General features: G+C 40.2%; 1 protein-coding gene across 3 annotated transcripts in view; it reads left to right on the top strand.

Moving 5' to 3' along the window:
- myh11a (myosin, heavy chain 11a, smooth muscle) overlaps positions 1 to 21041 on the top strand; it is a 29605-nt gene continuing 8564 nt past the window's right edge. For 2 of the 3 annotated variants that reach the window (XM_039814189.1, XM_039814337.1), the window contains exons 1-22: positions 1 to 208; positions 3791 to 4155; positions 4518 to 4674; positions 8816 to 8843; positions 12505 to 12604; positions 12732 to 12758; positions 15942 to 16034; positions 16156 to 16219; positions 16636 to 16734; positions 16911 to 17054; positions 17161 to 17256; positions 17409 to 17527; positions 17650 to 17802; positions 17905 to 18078; positions 18234 to 18407; positions 18594 to 18708; positions 19034 to 19227; positions 19689 to 19810; positions 19935 to 20004; positions 20112 to 20272; positions 20506 to 20614; positions 20778 to 20909. In XM_039814189.1, the coding sequence (XP_039670123.1) occupies positions 16 to 208; positions 3791 to 4155; positions 4518 to 4674; positions 8816 to 8843; positions 12505 to 12604; positions 12732 to 12758; positions 15942 to 16034; positions 16156 to 16219; positions 16636 to 16734; positions 16911 to 17054; positions 17161 to 17256; positions 17409 to 17527; positions 17650 to 17802; positions 17905 to 18078; positions 18234 to 18407; positions 18594 to 18708; positions 19034 to 19227; positions 19689 to 19810; positions 19935 to 20004; positions 20112 to 20272; positions 20506 to 20614; positions 20778 to 20909 (2889 nt within the window). In that variant the 5' untranslated portion in view covers positions 1 to 15. The remainder of the gene's footprint in view (positions 209 to 3790; positions 4156 to 4517; positions 4675 to 8815; positions 8844 to 12504; positions 12605 to 12731; positions 12759 to 15941; positions 16035 to 16155; positions 16220 to 16635; positions 16735 to 16910; positions 17055 to 17160; positions 17257 to 17408; positions 17528 to 17649; positions 17803 to 17904; positions 18079 to 18233; positions 18408 to 18593; positions 18709 to 19033; positions 19228 to 19688; positions 19811 to 19934; positions 20005 to 20111; positions 20273 to 20505; positions 20615 to 20777; positions 20910 to 21041) is intronic. The other variant, XM_039814273.1, reaches the window with a different exon arrangement.

The raw sequence follows: 21041 nt of genomic DNA, 5'->3' as shown, positions 1-21041 counted from the left end.
GCCTGCCGCTGGACGATGCTGGAGGAGGAGGTTCAGCTCGTGCAGCCCCACCCTCGCGCTACAGTGCGCAGTTTAAATGGTAAGGCTCTTAATTTGACGGGGGTCATTTGGACTGTTCGTTTTTGGAGTACCTCGTCAACGCCGGCTGCTCCAGACCCTTTACTTTCCAAACCCAAAGCTCCCCTGAACACACATTTCTTCACATTATGTAAGTATATCATTTTCTGTAGAGCGTCGTTTTACGAGTGTTGATGCTGTGGCAGTGCACTTGTCAACCCGCATCCCTCTCACAACTTGCTAAAGTTAACTTAAACTTCGTTTTAGGAAGAAGAATGTGCGGGGGTGTTTCCTGTGTGTTCAAATGAAAAATTAAAACTCTGAACATGGTGGTAGAAAACTTTATTTAATAGGAATTTACCATTCCTATACTGGTATAAAACGATATTTAGAAAATTATTAGCTTTAGTTTATTAGCTTAGCTAACTGTTTTCGACAATTGACTTCGTCTGCAATTTGCATCACTTCTTTTTAGCTAACTTACTCATTAAAGAAACGTAGACCATTTGGCTCCCAGACATGTGCTCAGGTCTACAGTATAGCCTACATTATGCATTGAGATATTAATACTTTTCATTCGTACAGAGCTACATTTGTGTATTTAATCAAATGTATTAGACGATGTTACTGTACAGTTTGTACTGTAAAAATCATGCAGCATTCATAGCAGCAGACTGCAGTATACAATAAGGAGGAAGTAAAGGGAAGTTAGGTCTAAATGTAATTGGCACAACTCTAACCATGGAGTTTCCTGTTTTCCAAATATGGTTGTATAAAGCTGCCTGTCAGTCAGACTGTGGAAACTGTTGTGGCTGAAGATGCAGACACTATAGTGAGAACTAAGTCCTCCTGACAGTTTTCACACGCCACCAATGCAAACCTATCAGTGATGGTTTTGGAGTTTATTTAACATTTAATGATAGTCTGGTTTCATTTAATGTTAGTTGGTTTTCTCCATAATTATGTACGTTGATGACTTGTTCAGTGATATGCACATTCAACTACCTTTGACAGTCTACATATGAAATGTTCATCAGCTCAAAGAAACACAAGCATCAGCCTCACTGACAAGGACTTCTACTACCTAGAAAGCAGACTTCCAGGATTGCACATGAAGACAATCAATGTGTGTGCTGTAACCTATGACTTATCATTTTGCACTTATCATTTCTATGCATCTCTGAAAGAGAAGGAAGTTATGTGTTGACAGTTTATTTGGTTACCATATTTGTATTTAAATGGACAGTTCTTCAGTCGCTGGCATATGCCTGAGGACCTTTTCTCTAACGGGACAAACCAAGTGTCGTCGTTAGCCTATTTTAGTCTTTATGATTTAATTATTTTCATGCTGTAATCCTAATCATCATACAAAGGCATTATTAGGAAGATGATAACAGGAAGAGTGTTTGTGAAACAGCCAAGAGAGGAAATGAGTACAATTATTCACATGCCCTGCAGGTCACTCTCTTTCAGCCACAAATAGAACTACAGTGTAGGTCACTTAGTCTCCTGGGTGACATTTCCACTTGTTTATTGTCATTTTAAATAGAGATTCAAAAATTAAGATTTGTATTTGTTTTTTCTTCTCAGCCTTGGTGTGATGTGGTTAATCGTTTTAAAAAATCTTGGCCAACATCTAATGACAGTAGAGGATTAGATAATCTCAACAGAAATGTGATAATGCTTTGAGTTGATGGTTTGCTCTGAACTAAGCAGGTCAGTGGAATTGTGTGTTCAAGTTCTTGTGTTGTTGTGAGTTAAATTGATATAAACTTTTTTAGTAATTTATGACTGTGAACACATTAGCTATAATGGAGTATGAGTAGTTTAGTCTCATGGCAAATTATGCATACGGTGACAAACAAAGCCTTGTGATGGTGGTGAGCCCTTGTCATACTTTACAGTCTGTCTGTATTCACCTGTTTTCTTGTCAAACGAACTTCAGACAGATGTCTTCAAGACACTGGCTGAGAGAGAGAGAGAGAGAGAGAGAGCGAAAGAGAGGAGACTTTACAAAGGTATTAAGCCACAGTGGTGAGGAAAGTTAAAGGGCTTTAGGAGGAGGGCTTTGATTGGTTGCACATACTTTAGTACAGTGGGAGTGTCAGGAAAAGTCTGTTTACTTTTTCTTGTTCATCAAAGCATCAGCTGGTCTCTTCTTGTTTTCTCAGCTCACTGGACTTATCCACCTGCTCTGCAGTTTTTGACGACAGGAAATATCTGTCTGTGTTTACAGTTAATGTTTATGCTATATCTTTTAGTAGTTTCTGGGTGATTTGGTTTGGCTGGTACCTGGGGTACATTTATAGGCTTTCTCAGGAGGCTCACTGTTTTTTTTTTTACATAGTTCCCACTCAATTAAATTGTGTGCCAGTCTCAATGTACAGAGGGCTGGAGAGGGGCTGAAGTTACAGCCTGTGGACATGAGTCACTCATTGTCTGTAATCCAGGTACCGCTAAGTTTTCTATTCAGTAGCTCAGAGGCCAATCCAATTGGACACATCATAATATTGTTTAAATATAGTATTAGACCGACTGGACCAAATGTATTTGATCGCAAATTCGGATAAACAGTATAGTGCAGAACACGGGGATATACTTGAAATATTTGCTACCAAGCTGTATTTCTTACTTATATTTTCTTACTTAATTTTCACTGCAGGTACCTCTTCCAGACTGAGTCCCAGACACTTGTTCATAATTTAGCCACTGCCTGTTGCATTTAAAAATGAATGCCGCTAGGGGCCCATATGAAGAATGATTGTTAAAGCCCCGGGCCCCCCTCAGGCTTTCTGCCTCGTTGTTATCATTTTGAAGTAAACGACAAGGCCAGCAAGAGACATACTATTCCCTATATGGGCTTTGTTTGGGAGTTCACTTGCCTTGCTGTTTAGGTCTGCAGAAAAAGAGTCCTGCTCCAGAGAAGGGGCCCATATATGGTCATCACAGCAGAAGACTGAAAACTCCTAGCAGAGAGACAGGGAGAGAGAGAGAGAGATGGAGGGGTAAAAACACGGAAAACATGGGATGTTGTCAATAAAGCACTGAATTAATGATTGAGTATGAGTAAATACCAGTGAGCATTAACATTTCAGGGATATTTCAGATAAAGCTGCTGAGAAAATATACTGGTCGTTGTTACCAAGTTAATTCAAGTCAATTTCCCAGCCTCAATCTTTCTATCTAAATTGGGGAGGAGAATTGTTTGCGCGTCTCCCTTGTGGCATATGTGAGTGTAGGGACGAGAGGGGGTGGAGGTCTGTGAGAGTGACTGAACTCTGGAACTCCCCGATGGATGAAACATTTTAACCGTTTGAGTTACAATCCCAGGCAGGACATTACTTAGTAGCATATCTCCCATACCAGGAGAGTCATCGCTTACTGCAGTGTATAGTTAACCATGTGCACACACGGTTGTCTTTTAACTCAGAGAGAAAAGAAGAATACTAGTTGAAGGGTTTGTATTTATCTGTTATGTGTATTATGAAGTTTGAGTTGTGAAATGTTTCTCTAAAATTCTGTCCTGTAAAATCTTAGTATTGTGTTGAAGCCTCATTCCTTGCCCTCTCATCTTTTTCCTTCCTGTTTACTTTGTTCCCTCTTGCCTCTGTTCTTTCCTACATTAGTTACTTCCTTCCTTCCAATACTTACTCACTTTCCACCTCTCTTCCGTCTTTGCTTCCGTAATCTTTCACTCTTATCTAATGTCTAATTTATCGCTTCATTCCAACAGTTGGCCCTCCACCTCACCCCAAGATGTCCACGAAGGCCCCAACCGAGGACGAGAAGTTCCTCTTTGTCGACAAAGACTTCCTGAACAGCCCCATGGCTCAGGCTGACTGGGCGGCCAAGAAGCTGGTGTGGATCCCATCGGAGAAACATGGCTTTGAGGCGGCCAGTATCAAGGAGGAGCACGGCGACGAGGTGCTGGTGGTGCTGGCTGACAATGGCAAGAAGGTGACAGTCAACAAGGATGACATCCAGAAGATGAACCCGCCCAAGTTCAGCAAGGTGGAGGACATGGCTGAGCTCACCTGCCTGAACGAAGCCTCCGTGTTGCACAACATCCGCGAGAGGTACTTCTCTGGCCTTATTTATGTAAGTATACAGTAAAAACATGTGAATGCTCCCACAGTCATTCACTCACACCCTAACAATGTGTAACTACACACAGATGTTTGTATCTATATATCTTTGAGGATTTTCTGATGAATTTATTGATTCCCTTTTATCCTGATTTCAACCAAAACCTAATATTAAGCCAAATGTTTATGCAAATACTGACCCTAAATAAGCCTTGAGGCACAGCCAAATGTCGTCATGTTCGTGGATTTTTACAGTATTCAAATTTTTATTATTAGTGCTTTTTGTTAAAGTCCTCACAATTATAGAAATACAAGAACAAACATGTACAAACAGTTCTCACACATGCTAATTTTCCTTGTGGTTCTTTCTTTTAGACGTACTCCGGCCTGTTCTGCGTGGTGGTGAACCCCTATAAAATGCTGCCCATTTACTCAGAGAAGATCATTGACATGTACAAAGGGAAGAAACGACATGAAGTCCCCCCTCATATCTACTCCATCGCTGATAATGCCTACAGGAACATGATGCAAGGTAGGATGTTTCCATTGCTCCTATCTCTTTGGGATATCTACCTTCTAGTCGTTTTCTTGTTATCCCAGTGTTTGTAATGTATCTTACTCCCACATTGCATAAACATGCAAATCACCTAAACTGGAAACATGGCTGCATCAGCCAATAACTTAAACTGATCAAATGAAAAGCATGCATGACAAAGCACCATAAGAGCTGGTGTAACCCATTGACAGCTCTCACACATAACCAAGCAAACTGTTAGCACTTGCAAGCTGCTGGCCTCATATGTTTTCTGTCAAATTGAAGTGTTGCTGGTAGCGTTAAAGAGCATAGTGTGGGTGAGCTGTGGTATCAGCTGGCCTGTCAAAAGTCTAGTTTTGTCTGAGCGATGACAGCTGGCAGCGTTTAGCTTTGTCATGTTGACGAAGCTGTTAATAAAAACCACAAACAGGCCAACACTAGTCAGGCTGATAGTTTTAAATGCAGAACTGTGTTTGTTATTGTGCACAGTCCAAAATCAACCTCATAGCTCCATCTGTCTGCTGTAAGTTCATTTCAAAGTAAGTTGGTTACAGATGGAGAAAAAAATAATCTAGTCTAAATGGGTATTTTATGGCCTATTTGAGAGTCAGTGTCTTGTAGAGGTGACGATAGTGGCCTTGGCAGAGTCGTGCTTACAGTAAATGGCTCTTGGTTAAGCCTGCAGAGTTTAGAGCAGCTGGTTTCCCATAGAATCTGTTTCTTGTGCTTCCAGGGGGTCGTGCCCACTGGACTTCATGTTGACGTGAGGATGTTCTCTCAAAGGAGTTGACATCTGGATTGAGAGATGGGTGGAGGGCAGTAAATATTTCCTGTTTCAGCAGCCTCCCCCTTCCTCATTTAAAACATCTTAACTGTATTTTTCTCTCTCTTTTGGTCAGTGTGAATACCAAGGTTTTTCTTCTTGTGTGAGAAAGGAGAGTCTAAAGTTCATTAAATGGGTTTGAGATCATACTTTTCTGCTTTCAATGAGTTTCCCATTGAAACAGGATGTTTGGACAGGACTTACAGTAAAGTCAGGAGGTAATTGTTCGCAGAGCTCCAAAGAAAGTGGGATTATTTGGAATCTTCCAAAACCATACCATTCAATCCGTCAGGCTGCAAATAGAGAAAGTGATATAGCTTCTCACTTAGTCACTCAGTCAGGATGACATGGAGGATTTGACCCAGGAAAAAAGCAGTATTGTTCAATATACTGAAACAATCTAACTTCATGATACAGACAGCCCAGTTTCCATTACCAGTTTGAGAAAAATACATCAATATGCACTCTACGCTGATCATCAATCTAATACATTGGTATATATTGTTGCACTACTGACGTCAAGCATTTTAGCTACAACAGACACAAGCTAAGCAAGTGCATTCAGATACAGTGTGAAAACTAACTTTTAAGCTTCAAGTTCCATTTCTTAGGGGGTCTCTTTAACTTAATGTCTCTGTATTTTAAGGGAATTGATTAACTGGTGCTAAAATTAGTTTGGAAGCTCCTAGAAATGAGCGACCATGTAAAAAGAAGAAGCCTAAGAAACACAGCTGCAACAATATCCAGCTCTAATCTGTGGATAGATATACTTTAACATCAGATTGAATTTTACGATGGTGTTCAAATTGCTAAATTCTTTTGGCATTGTCATTATAAATATCCTAAATCTGTTTTGGATCTTTGATCTTGTGGATTAATGCTTAATGTATTCGCTTACTTTAAGAATGCAACGGTCACTGATATGTGTACGAGTTCCACACAGGAAATTATAATATTTAGCTATTGCATGTAAACACAATGTCACAAGTAAACAAGAATGGGGAGGATTGATTGGTGTTTGTGTGGGTGTTTGGATTACACATCTTCAGCTCTTCCCTGCAGAAGAATCTATAAAGCTGCAACTGACCAGACCATTTTCAGACTATAGGAGAATCCCACACTTTCTACAACCCAGAAAACCATGTGCACATGAAAAGGAGTGTGTTTTGATTTGCTGCATTTATTTCAGACTTAACAAATCAGATGTTTGAAATGACAATTGGTATTTCGTGGACCACCCATTCAGTTTTAAAATTTAAAACATGGCTTTAAAATGATTTTTACGACAAAGTAAGACATTGAAGTCAGCAGCGAAAGCAGTTACAGCATTGTCAGCATTGTCAGTTAATAAATGCAAAAGAAAAGATAAAGGCAAAAAATGAAATGACGTTATAAACACTTGATAAAAAACTATCACAGAAAAGTCAATCTTTAAACATAACTTTTAAGATGTGACTTTATATATGCCTGATATTTTAACCTAACCTCTTTAGACAAGTTTAAAGCCTGGGATACCTGAAAAATCCCCTCTTGTTTTTAATCATAGTCACAGGCAGAAGGGACTGTCTGAGGACCCAGATGTGCTCAGTTACTGTCACTCTTTTGCCAGGTTTTGAAGAATAATTAGCTGCAAGTTTGGATGTCTTGGTCTCATATTGTGATAATAAAAATAAGTTTGAATCTTTGGGAGCTTAATATTGAATCCAAACTGTTTTTTACAGTGAAGCTTGCTTTTGAGTATAAGGAAGAATAGTAGAATGTAAGAACTGTAAAGCCTCAGGATGGTCTTAGTATAAATTCTTTTAATAAGCCTTTGCACAGAAGAATCCTCAAAGATCAAAAGGTTAAGACTAAATCAACACATCTATGAATCCTTTTTGAGCCTTTATTTAAAAAACACTGTGGCTGGCAGGGAGTTGTTATTGTTGATGTATTAGTAGGATTGCCCATGAAGTAGTGAATAATGATGCAGGATGTCTACACTGAGTGCTATAGTCTGAGCAGTCCCCATGTTAGTGTGGAAGTGGTGCATAACTACAGTAAATCCAGATAACTCGCCTAAGCTTTCTTCTTGCAATCTTGGCTTAGATCCCATTCTTCCGAAATTGTGTCTCAGTCTTTGATGTCCAGGAGATAAAAATGTGAAATTCTCGCAGGGAGTTTGCTGTCCCCTTAAATGTTTCACTGCAGCAGATGACTGATGTGCTGTTCCTCTGTGCTCCCAGTGTATTTGTGTTTGACAGACAGGTGCGAAAGACATTGACACTCTCATGAAGTCAGATTTGGAGTTTTACTTAACCTAAACAAATCATTGTCACAAAAATATTCTTAATATTTTTGCAATGTCTCTACTCCTTGAGTCTCTTGCCAGGACTGAGGTTGTTTTTGGATGTTTTTCAAAAGCTCACGACTCTGGCCACCTCTCTCTCTCTCTCTCTCTCTCTCTCTCTCTCTCTCTCTCTCTCTCTCTCTCTCTTTCTTTCTCCATCTGCCTTAATTAGGAAGTGCAGGCTGCATTTTGTGCATGCATGCGTGCGTGTGTAAGGAATGGAACCATTGGAACAGCAGCCAAAGTTGAGTCAAAACGGAGAAACAGCATCTGTACTAGTTTACAGTTCCGGGCATGCTGTGCACTGTAACACGCAGTGATAAATCACAGTATGAAAATAATGACGCTGCACATGAATGATGCTCTTCACTGTATAAAGATAAGGAATTGTTGGCGAATGCTCTGTACTGTGTCTTTTTCCCACATCGGATCATTTGTGCAGTAAAGGTCTCAGGTGTCATTTATGTTTCATGTCGATAACTGCCAGCAAAGTTATCTTCTTTCTCTCAGCAGTACTCCCTGTACTCCCACAGGAGTGGTTTGTATTGAAGGATACAGTTACAAATTATCCTTACATGGACTGTATTTCTCCAAGGAGTATTTTTGGAGACGGTATAATGACTCATTGCTCAGCACATTCAGAATTGATTTTCATGGTTAAAAATCAAAGTATTTGTGAGAGTTACATGTTTCTTTAGGCACGGGGAGCCTTCGCAATTTACACAGCCTCCTTTAAGCCTTGAACTGAGTCCCAGCCAGTGTCTTAAGTTTAACACTAGATTGATCTTTATTCCTGGAGAAAGGCTTGTGGTTTCACATGTGATAGTTTACTGAGCTATTGTGCATGACTGTAAAAATATCCTCGGGAATAGTCCTCATACTTGTACTTGTAAAAAATGACATATGCCTTTATAAGTGATCTGGAAATTTGTGAATGAATTGTCATGAAACTTATTTAAGACTATAAACTTTCTTTGTCTCTACAGATCGTGAGGACCAGTCCATTCTCTGCACGTAAGTAAAAATCTGTCACCTCCAAACTCAACTTTGTCGTCTTTCCTTAAACTTTTTCCTAGATGTCACATAGATGCTAGAAGAAAGGCTGCTTGTGTATCTGTGTGTATATGTAGAAGAACAATTACATAATGCTTGTGTAAACACACAGTTAAACAAATGAGATACCTCTCTGGTCCCACCCAGTCTCAACCAGCAAGAAGTCATTCATAATATAACTGATCTTTTTGAAGACGTTGCTGGCTGGATGCAGAGTGATTTAGTTTGTTAGATATTGTTTCAGTGAATTGTGTTGTATTCAAATGGAGCCAAACTGGAAGAGCATTAATGCGTCCCGGAGGGCTGCGGCCTCGCTCTCCTCTCAGACCCTCGGTCAGGAAGTTTGCCCTGCGTGCTGATGGGAGAACCAGATTAGCTCTGCAAATGTTTGGGCTCCTTTTTGTTTGTTTATTTTTTCAAATAATTATTGAGAACTTTGACATCCAATCAGACATTCAGGGACAAACAACCTTAATCTTTGGATTGGCCTAAATTTTACTTTCAATTCATAGGAAAAAAAAGTTAATTAACCAATTAGTTTGTTTTTTCGAATTAACTAACTTTCCACTCACGCATACTGTACATCCCACTGGCTTGTGTTCTATGTTTATCTCTGTCCACTTCTACTAAAAATGTACTGCATGCTTACGTCATCAGAAGGAGAGGGACGGCTTTTATGGACTAAATCAAATAAGTAGAGATAGTGAACCCTTAATGGACCTACAGTGTATTGTGTTCTTGAGTCATTTTAATTGACTGATCAGTAGCTGGTACAGGTTAACATACAGATTTCAGTATTTCCCGGATTAGTTTTGAATAAACCGAAGCACCTTTGCTGCTCAGCATCCAGAGGTCCCATTAAAGGAAATGAAAGGAAGGGCTCTGCCCCCTCTAGGCTCTCTCTACTCTAAATTTACAGATGCCAGGATGCTGCTAATTCTTTGATCTCATCAACCCATTTCCTCAACTATCAAGCTTTCTTTATCAGAGGGAGACTTTGGAAAAGTTTGGTAGTATTTATGCCTGTCCGTGTGCAAAGAAGGAATGTCATTGTTTACAGTTCTGGTGAACATGAAGATGTTTATGCTTATGTGAGAAAACTAACATGAAGCACTATTTAAAACAGTTGTAAAGTGACAAACTGATATGATACAATAAAGCTGAAATACAAACTCTGCCTTCTCTGTGGAACATTACTCAGGTCCAAACAGTCACTTCAAGATTTCAGTTTGAGCTACAGCTGGTCTCAGCCTCGGCAGGCCTCAGGAGCCATATATGGGAGAAATGTTTCTGGTCCGATACATGGAATGTGACGTATGGCATTCTTCTCCTGCATGTGTGTTTGCACATGTGTTTAATCACACTGTATGTTCTTTCTCAATATTGTTTTTACAACAATCCACCATACAAGCCTAGCAAGTATTTGTTAATATGTTGTCATGGGAGACCTGTGTACATTTAATTTTAGGGACTTTTCTTTTAAGGACGACTTGCTTGCTTGCTGGGTGGTCAAGATGGCGGAAACACTGTTATAATAATCGTAGTACATTGTAGGTGGGAAATAATGAAAGGAATGCAGAGTAGGGCACATTTTCGGGCATTGTAACAGCAACAAAATCACTACTAAAAAATACACTTTTAAACTGTTATAACAACTTTGTCCTAAAAAATGTATTATCCGATAAGATTTCTGAGAAGTTTGCTGCATATGTGTGAACTCAATTTGTTCCTTGAAACTATTTTAACTCCTTTATGTATCATGCATACAGTGTGTATTCTGGAAATTCTAGCAGAGATTGTATCCCTCAGATTCCTTCACACAGGAGCAAGAATTTGTCATGGGAAATAGCTGAGAGCCTGCTAAATCCATTCTTGAGATGTTGACATTTCATCTGAGCAGGGTCACCAGTTTCCTTGGTCTAAAATTCATTCAGTGTGTGTGTGTGTGCATGCGCGCGCGTGCGTGCGTGTGTAAGACTGGACTTGTGAAATTGACATAGTGGCCCTGAAGTGGCAGGATGGCAGGATGTTGCTGAAGAGTGCAGATTCACAGCCTTTTCTGACCCTGCTGGTGGCTTGAATGCATCATATTAGTAATGGAGGGCTCCCCTTAATGTAGCTACACTGTGGGGATTTCCTATCCTCAGAAGTCTGAGAGGATAAGTGTCTGTGCTGTCTACAACTGTTGTTCTCAACCTTGTGTGTAACCCTTTAACATAAAGTATTGCCTCTGCAGATCCCGTCACAGGTTGCACACTCAAGAGTTGTAGACAGTTAACCATAGAACGCTCCTCATCTTTTTCTTTTTTTCATTCATTCTTTAAATATTCAATATTTGTAAGTGGAAAAGCGGAAATTTTACAAAATCATAATAACACATCTCAATATTAGCAATATGGTACCTCTGTTGAAGTATGGTGTAATCCATTCAATCCTTTCAAATAATTGAATGATTGTCAGTGAAACCTGTACTGATGGTAAGCAGGAGGTGCAGTTGATAGACCATCTGGAGGAAAAACTCCCATCACAGTTTATTTTGTACTAACAGCTGCCTACATTAGGAGGCTGGATGTCGTATGTCCTTACCAAACCTGAACAGGACAGAGTAATTGGATTCTCCTATGGGCTGCCAAGCCCTAACACAGGGAGCATCCCATGCCTTTTATGGCCCCATGGCTCAGGATGTGTCTGTTTGTTGGACTGCTGGCTGGTGGCTCTGGTATCATTCAACTTGGTCTTTCTAAGTATCCAGGATCATTTTCTGGAAAGAATGTGTTATTGCTTCTGTTTGAAAAGGTTCCAATTATAAAATGTCTTTTACAACATAGTACATCTTTAACTGTTAGGTTTCTGACTAGTTTGAGGGTATCCATCCTATAACTGTCAATTGTTGTAAATAAGAGGTTTCTTCCAGCTATATACACACTGATTTTGTTGCCATGAATTTTTCAGGCCATTAGTTCGGTGCTGCTTACAGGCAGCCATTCCTCTTTCAAGGAATAAATCAACATTTTGTGAGATACACTTATTCACTTTCTTGCAGAGAGTTAGATGAGAAGAGCAGCCTGATAGCTTTGCTTAACATAAAGACTGGAAACCTAGCCCCTGGCTTTAGCCTGACAGTTAAAGCTGCATACCACTTTGGTTGCACATCATATACACCCCTCTCCCTCCCCAAGATTCCAGGCTATCTCTACACTGTTTGCTATCAAATAAAGGCAGAAATGCCAAGACAAATGCCAGACAAAACAGCCAGGCTTGCTGTTTTTCCCCTTGGTAGGAACTATTTCTTTAAAGCTCTAAAATAAGTGAAAAGAGTTAGTTTAAAAAAAATTTAAACAAGTTTCATTAAATCGGTATGGATATGAATGTGATAGTTGGTAAGGATCTGGGCACACAGGGATCAGTGTGTAGTAGGCAGTCTGAACAATAACATTATGCTTTGAGTCAGACTCAGACATGCGGTTATCTCTGCCGCACATGATTTCCATTCAATTAAACTGGGTTATTGAACTGTGAAAAGAGTACCTGTCAGTGCTGCTTATCTTCTTATTCTCTCTCATTCCCTCTCACTATCTCCCCTCTGCATCTTTTAATCCCCTTGTCACTTTTTTCTCTGTAGTGGAGAGTCTGGTGCTGGGAAGACGGAGAACACCAAGAAGGTCATCCAGTATCTGGCTGTCGTGGCCTCCTCACATAAAGGCAAGAAGGACAGCAGTGCTGTAAGTATCTGTGTGAAAACAGATCATGTTGTATTAAAAGTTAGGATCTGTCAGCCAGTTCCCTCACTCTTCAACATGTAGGAAACTGCCCAGTTTAATCCTGTATATCGCCATTTCCTCCAAATAGCAACAATCAGGATCACAGTTTGCCTACGTGAGTAAAGGGGAATGCCTGGAGTGTGTTTCTGTGTGTATTGTTTGTGTGTGTTCCTTCTTTAGGGTAGAAAAGTGCATGAAGAAAGTGTCACTGAGTTACCCAAAACTATTGTTGTCTGTTTGTATGGATTGTTATTACACCTTACATTAAGGGTCAAGATCGCAAATCTTAACTGTTCTTGAGTTAGAAGGTGTTTACCCTAACATTCGTCATTTCTGTATCTTACCCGACAACAGTTGATTTAGACTGCATGACCATCATCATAGTACTGTCTCGCAGTCACTTTTCAAATCTGCCAAATGTTCAGTGAAGGACGTGTAGTGTTTCGTACTCCTGAACTGGTTCATCATGTTGAGTTTTGTGTCATCCATTTTCTTATGAACACCCTTTCACTGCCAGTGGAGATGAGATTGGAGCCTCCCTGGCAGTGACAGGGTCTCTCACAGATCAACGAGCACAGTGTGAGCATGCCCATGTCCTGTTCTGATCTATTAAGCACCGACTTCCCCACCCTCCCTCTCCGTTCCCTCCTCTCCTCCTTGTCCTCTCACCTGCCATTTGACCTGCGGTGCGCCGTTGGTTGTTTTTTTAACAACACTTCAGGATGAGTAAGATGGCGTCCAAGGCTCCTGACTAGACATTGATGGTTTGTGGTGTTACTCTGGTGTTGGTGTGGTTATCGGAAGGATTTATTTGTGGGACAAAGCAATGTTTTCCTTTCGCCAGTGACCCCACTCAGCCTCAGTGTCTCTGCCCCAGAGGAAACGCTGTACAGTACGCTGTCCTCAGTGGGACTTCGAGACTCCTAGCGACCTAGCGCAAACAGAAATAGCGTTGGGTCTATCTCCTTTCTCTGCTCTCACCTTCTCCCTTCCTCAGGCACTATTTTGACTCAGCCAACTGCTCATTAGCTATGTGCTTGAGCGTTTTATTTAAACACTGTCTTAAGAACAATCCTTCCCATCAGCTCTCTTTTGCTTTCTTGCCATTTTGCTTTGCTCTATTTCTCTTTTCTCTCCTTTCTTTTCCCCAGTGACTTAAATGAACAAGACCCTCCTCTCTGCTCTGCCAACTCTGAACTGCACCTCTTCAGCTGGTCTGTATCTTTCCTGTTTTTCCTTAAACATTTAAAAAAGATTGACTTTTATTGACTCTACTTTTTTGAGAAATGACTGCCTTGTTTTTTTAAATGCTCCGTCTGTCTGGATGTCCTTCTCGCTGACCATCTAGAGTAAGAACTCAGAATCAAACTCAGTGAAATTAGCAAAGGTCTGAACAAGGTCATCATTAAGCTTCATTGTTCTCATCTCACCATTGCCATTTTTTTATCACAATATTAACAAAAGTCATGCCCCTCTCCTCTTCATGGCTTTAGCTCATTTACAGGGTAGCTGAACGGGATGTTTTTAAGCGAGAATATTTAAGGTAGAGATCTACAGCACCTGACCTTGATGCTAGGCCGACACGGACCCCTTTGATCAGGTGGATTAGCTGGATGCAGAGTGACGGGGTGACTGCCTCATTTACTGACCATCACCCAGCCCAACCCACCAGGCTCTGCAGTCACGCTGGAAGCAAATCGCATCTCCAGAAGGCTGTTTGTGAATAAGAAGCATTTTAGTTTTTTGACATATTGAATGCAAATACTTTGGCAGGATTCATCAAAGGTTTTGTAATGTTAGCATTATTCAGATGCCTTGTCTGACCCATCATATCTCACTCTTCCATCTCTCCCTGTTTCCACATCAGCAACAGCAGCTTGTCTTCATTTTAACCCTTTCTCTCAAAACTGATTGAGATGAGGCCATGTGTCTGTGTAACAGAATGTACTGAATAAAGTCAAAGAGGATTCGTGTGGAATTATATTGTTATATAACCAGACATGTATAAAGTACTAGAGACCCAGACTTGAGTAAAAGTACAAGTGCTCTATCAAAAAAGTGACTTGAGTAGAAGTTGAAGTGCTCTTTAAGCACCACACTTAAGTGGAAGTACTAAATTATTCAACATTTTTTGTACTTAAGTATTGCAAGTAGTTTATTTTAAAATGTACTCAAGTACTGAAAGTAAAAGTACAAGTATTGTGCTATGTAGTTATTAAAGAAAGCAGTCACAAGTTTGAATATCATATTGTTTATATTATTTCAAATGTTTAGCCTAAAGGACACTCACAATTCCTTTGGCTGTAGCAGCAGTACAAGGACAGGAATGCACAACTCCGCAGCACGTCATGAACCGCGAGTAGCTAGTTAGCTAGCGCTTACTGATAGCTCAAGCTGGTGTGCCATTTGTGTATTATATTTGTAACTTACGTTGATATGTTTCTTCAAATTCGACGGTGAATTTTTTAAGGCCATTATTTCGCAATCTTTCAGGAGGCAGAGTAGGCACTTCATTCTATGTGAATTGTCTTTCACTCTGACAAATGAAAACATGGACTCTAAGTAGGGACAGGAGTGGTCTCCTTCCTCACCCTCACAGCCACGATCACTCCAAGTTGAAGGTGTTGAAGGTGGTGTTTCTGGTTCTTCCATCTCGAAACAAACTAACAAAGCTCAAGTGTTGTCGATGCAGGCAGGCAGCAGAGCGAAAGGCAGAACGGGAACACGCGCAGTATCCTTATAAGACAGCTTGATCACTTGATTCGCTCAATGATGAGCCAGCTTCATCCAACCTGGTGACAGAGCCATCTACCGCTCTGGCAGTGATAATGTGGGTTTGGAATGATTCAGAATGTTTTTATAATTGTAACAAGTAACGATGCAGCACATAAAAAATGTATCGGAGTAAAAGTATTAAACTCATCGAAAATATGTACTGAAGTAAAAGTGGAAGTAGGAGAAAAAAATAATACTCCAGTAGAGTACAGTTACAGCCTTTTAGTACTTAAGTACAGTAGTGAAGTAGTTCTATTTCGTTACTATACATCTCTGCATATTACAGCTACTTACCGATTTTACAGCAGTTTCATTGATCACTAAGGAGTTGAGTTATTTTTTGAGCCAATCAAGTCCTTCATCTTGTCGTTAACACATCAGTGATAATACTCTGATAAACCTTCCCCAACCCATATCCACCCTGAACCATTTCATCCCCACCAATCACCACGTACTGCACCCCACCTCCAGCAACCAATCAGTGTATAATAGTGATGTTTCTGTATACCACTGTTGTCACTAGGGGGAGCTGGAGAAGCAGCTCCTGCAGGCCAATCCCATCCTGGAGGCCTTCGGAAATGCCAAGACCATCAAAAATGACAACTCGTCCCGATTTGTGAGTTTGCTATTTTCAGAAGTAGTTTTTATGTTGTGTTTCTGATGTAATTCTTTAGAGCATGTTTTGTCAATCATAGCATTTCATCCTGTAATGTATTCCTTTCTTATCTCTCTCACAGGGTAAATTCATCCGTATTAACTTTGATGTGACCGGCTACATCGTTGGAGCCAACATTGAGACTTGTATCCTGTCTGTTTTTTTTGCTCTGGGAAAACCGATTTTGTTAGGGCAAATGCACATTTGTTCAATTCAAAGGCCTTAAGAAGGATATCTCACATTTAGGATCATTCAGTATCACTTCTAATCCAACATGTGATATTTGTTTTGCTTCTAAACATTTTCTTTTAAATTTACTTGTTTGACATTTACCATACTATCTAAGGCCCTTAAAAAATGTGTTTTAAGATATATAATTTACATATGTTATTCAAAGTTAACATACCACATTTAAATTTAGATTATTATTCGATATCTGTCTTTTTTATTGTATTATTAGAAAAAAAATTACACATGGTTCCTAACATCGGGGCTAAACACAGGTTTATTTGCTAAACCCTCCTCAGTGCCAAATTTATTCTTTAACAGCTGAAACTCTCAGACCTGCTGGAGAAGTCTCGTTGTATCAGACAAGCAAAGACAGAAAGAGCTTTTCACATCTTCTACTACATGATTGCTGGTGCCCAGGGCAAACTGCGTGGTGAGTCAAAACATACTGCTTTTCTATCTTCCATAAAGTCAATCATATTACATCCTGCTGAACAGTTAATGCAGATTAATTGGCCAAATGTAGTACATCATCACTGTCAAATTCACAGAAGGTTAATCAGTCATTCACAAACTGCTTAACATTGTGTGTGTTTTTTTTTTTTTCAGAGGAGCTTCTTCTGGAGCCCTTCAGTAATTACCGCTTCCTGAGTTCGGGTCACGTTCAGCTTCCCGGCTCATCAGACGATGAGATGTATGAAGAGACCATGGAGGCCATGAGCATCATGGGCCTCACCGAAGAGGAGAGAATCGGTATCAGCGATAACTCTGATCTTAACTTGGCGAGAGGAGGATAGGCTGTTTGGAGGTGCCACTGCTGTTTCTCTTTGATGCTAACTGTCATCTTTCCATATTTCAGATATCTTGAAGGTGTGCTCCACAGTCATGCAGCTGGGAAACATTGAGTTCAAGAAAGAGAGGAATCAGGAGCAAGCCACGATGCCAGACAACACAGGTCAGACACCACAACTTTTCTCTGTTAGAAACCAATTTCACAAACTACAATATAAAATTCACATCAAGTTATTTTTAATCACAGCAGTGAAAGAAAATAACAGTACAAAAAAGCATTATTGTGTTAAGTGTACCTACATATTTCTTCTTTAGCGGCCCAGAAGGTGTGTCACCTGCAGGGCATCAATGTGACAGACTTTACCCGTGCCATCCTCACCCCTCGAATCAAAGTGGGCAGAGAGGTGGTGCAGAAGGCACAGACCAAAGAGCAGGTACTACAGGGAGTGAACATAAGTGCCATAAGAATCAAACAAGCAATAAAACAAATACCGCATTTAATGATCACTTCCCAACCCTGTCATATGGATATTTTCTCTTTATGTATATTTGTTAGGCTGACTTTGCTGTTGAAGCCCTGGCTAAAGCTGTGTTTGAGCGACTGTTCCGCTGGATCCTGGGCCGAGTCAACAAGGCCCTGGACAAGACCAAACGCCAGGGAGCCTCCTTCCTGGGAATCCTCGACATCGCCGGCTTTGAGATCTTTGAGGTATGGACATGGAGCAAATGAGCTGTTGTGTAGCTTATAAAAACACACAAGACATTTGCATGTATAATATGTTGCTTCAGTCCCATTTTTTGGTTGTTTCAGGACAACTCCTTTGAGCAGCTGTGCATCAACTACACCAATGAGAAGCTGCAGCAGCTCTTCAACCACACCATGTTCATCCTGGAGCAGGAGGAGTACCAGAGGGAGGGCATCGAGTGGAACTTCATTGACTTCGGCCTCGACCTGCAGCCCTGCATTGAGCTCATCGAGAGGCCGGTGAGTGGCCTTGAGACAATAAAAGCACAATGTTATTTAAATCCACTTCATTCATCTCATTCTCCTGTCTGGCGCAGATATTTTGTGATTTAGTATGATGTTTTTTAATTGAATATTTGTCAAACTTAATCCTAATCACTGCATATTGTCTGCAGAACAACCCTCCAGGCGTCCTGGCCCTGCTGGATGAAGAGTGCTGGTTCCCCAAAGCCACAGATGTCTCCTTTGTGGAGAAACTCATGAACACACAAGGGAACCATGTGAAATTTGCCAAACCTAAACAGCTCAAAGACAAGACAGAGTTTTCTCTTTTCCATTATGCTGGGAGGGTGAGTATGGGGGAGGTGTATAATACGATAAAAGCATGATATGGTTGCCCCCTGTAGAGGGCATACGTTTCTCATACTCTGTTGAGGATTGAAAACAATTGTGCTTTTGATGATTTCTGGTATGTTATTAAAAAAAAAAATCATTTTTCAGTGAAGCTGATTACATTGATGTTGTTTTGTTTATAGGTGGACTATAACGCCACAGCCTGGTTGACAAAGAACATGGACCCTCTAAATGACAACGTCACAGCGCTGCTCAACAACTCCTCCAGCCAGTTTGTGCAAGACCTCTGGAAAGATGGTGAGATGTCTGGCTTTGCTGGTTTTAGCCAAACATAGCTTACCAATCAAAACTGTTGACTTACAGAGATATATATATATATATATATATATATATATATATATATATATATATATATATATATATATATATATATATATATATATATAAAAAACATGTTAACATACTAAATTAAAGAATTAATTAGATTTCAGTGCAGCGATACTGATAAATTTGGATTTTGGATAATTAACACTGCAGCTGTACTTAAATCTGGATTCTCTCATTCAGTTGAAAGTGAATACACTGTTTTCACATTAACATAATGACGTGTTGTCTATTTCAGCGGACAGAGTGGTGGGTCTTGACACAATAGCCAAGATGACAGACAGCTCCATGCCGAGCGCCTCAAAGACCAAGAAGGGAATGTTCCGCACGGTGGGACAGCTGTACAAGGAGTCTCTGGCCAAACTTATGACCACACTGCACAACACCCAGCCCAACTTCGTCAGATGCATCATTCCCAACCACGAGAAGAGGGTAAAGAAAAGTACAATGACAACATCACTAGTAACTTATTGCATAGCATGCAGTCTATTTTACACAGTGATGAAAATGTCAGCATCTTAGATGATGAAATAATAGTCTGTTTGCCCCGTCATATTGTTGAAGAGGAGGGCAGCTGTCACCTGTCTGAATGTGTTGGCCTCTGTGGTAGATTGGTGATCTGTCCACGGTGCACTTTCTGGCTCCCTGTAATGCTAAAAGATAACAAGTTCAGATATGGATGTATATTTTAAAATTAAAAAAATTTAATTCCAGCCCTTTCTTCTATTGCCTCATGGCACAATCAAACTGATATTTGTGTTTATTTCACATCTACAGTGTAACATAAAAAAACACATATCCACATAATGCAGTAACCATTTAGTATTGAGTGATATATGTGTATTTCCTTTATAAAACCCAATGTAATAAGATTAAAATCACATTCTCCTTAGGCTGGGAAGCTGGACGCTCACCTGGTCCTGGAGCAGCTGAGGTGTAACGGTGTGTTGGAGGGGATCAGAATCTGCCGACAAGGATTTCCCAACAGAATCGTCTTCCAGGAGTTCCGCCAGCGGTTAGTTGGATCTCAGGAGACTCACAGACTTCTAAAGTGTTACAAGACTTTATTATTATATTTCTGGAAACCTTTCTGGCCATACAAAGCATCTCTCTCTCATCATCTCTTTCCTGTCTCATAGTTATGAGATCCTGGCTGCTAACGCTATCCCCAAAGGTTTCATGGATGGCAAACAAGCCTGCTGCCTCATGGTAAAAACATAAGATCAAAATTCCCATCTATTGAAATTTACATTCGTTCAGAAGGTTTCATACCTTGTGTGAGCCTCCTTTTTCTTACTGATCTCCTGTCTGTGTAGATCAAGCATCTGGACTTGGACCCCAACCTGTACAGGATTGGACAGAGTAAGATCTTCTTCCGCACAGGAGTGCTGGCCCAGCTGGAGGAGGAGAGGGATCTGAAGATCACTGTGGTCATCATTGCTTTCCAGTCCCAGGCTAGAGGCTTCCTGGCCAGAAAGTATGAATACACAAGCCTCCCTTCACATACTTCACCCTCTAATAAATTGTTCTGTCTGTGTTACGCTGTTAGGTTTATCTTATGATGTTTCATCTTTACAACAGTATTTTGGCATTTTTTATTTAACAGTGAAAGGAGGCTTTCACTGTAAATTAGAAACCTGTTGCTTTATAATATACATATTATATATTGGTTTCATTGTTGTATTGATGTATTTTTATGTATTTTTAAAGGGCATTTGCCAAGAGGCAACAGCAACTCACAGCCATGAAAGTGATCCAGAGGAACTGTGCTGCCTACCTCAAACTAAGGAACTGGCAGTGGTGGAGGCTCTTCACAAAGGTCAGTTCATCATTCTGCATAGTAATACAACACAATCACAGTACAACTATTTTAATTTAAATAAAGTGGTAGAATGAATTCTTCACGCACTTTTGTAAATTACAAACTTACATTGCCCTTTTTCTTTTTTAAATGTGACGATGCCCATCTTTCTGAACCACAGGTCAAGCCTCTGCTGCAAGTGACCCGACAGGAGGAGGAGATGGGTCTGAAGGAGGAAGAGCTGACGAGAGCCAAAGAAGTTGCTATAAAGTTTGAATCTGAGCTGAAGGAAATCACATTGAAACATACATCGGTAAAGGATGAAATCTGCACCAATGACACAAACACATTTCTAAACTTTCTTTTGCTGTCACTGGATATGTCACAGCCATTTAAAACTGTGTCAAATACAAACTGTATGTACTTCTTCAGTGTTTACATTCAT

The sequence above is a fragment of the Perca fluviatilis genome, chromosome 1 (assembly GCF_010015445.1).
Source record: "Perca fluviatilis chromosome 1, GENO_Pfluv_1.0, whole genome shotgun sequence".
In the NCBI taxonomy this organism is placed as follows: domain Eukaryota; kingdom Metazoa; phylum Chordata; class Actinopteri; order Perciformes; family Percidae; genus Perca; species Perca fluviatilis.
The sequence above is the reverse complement of the archived record's forward strand: the minus strand, read 5'-3'. Positions and strand labels throughout refer to the sequence as shown.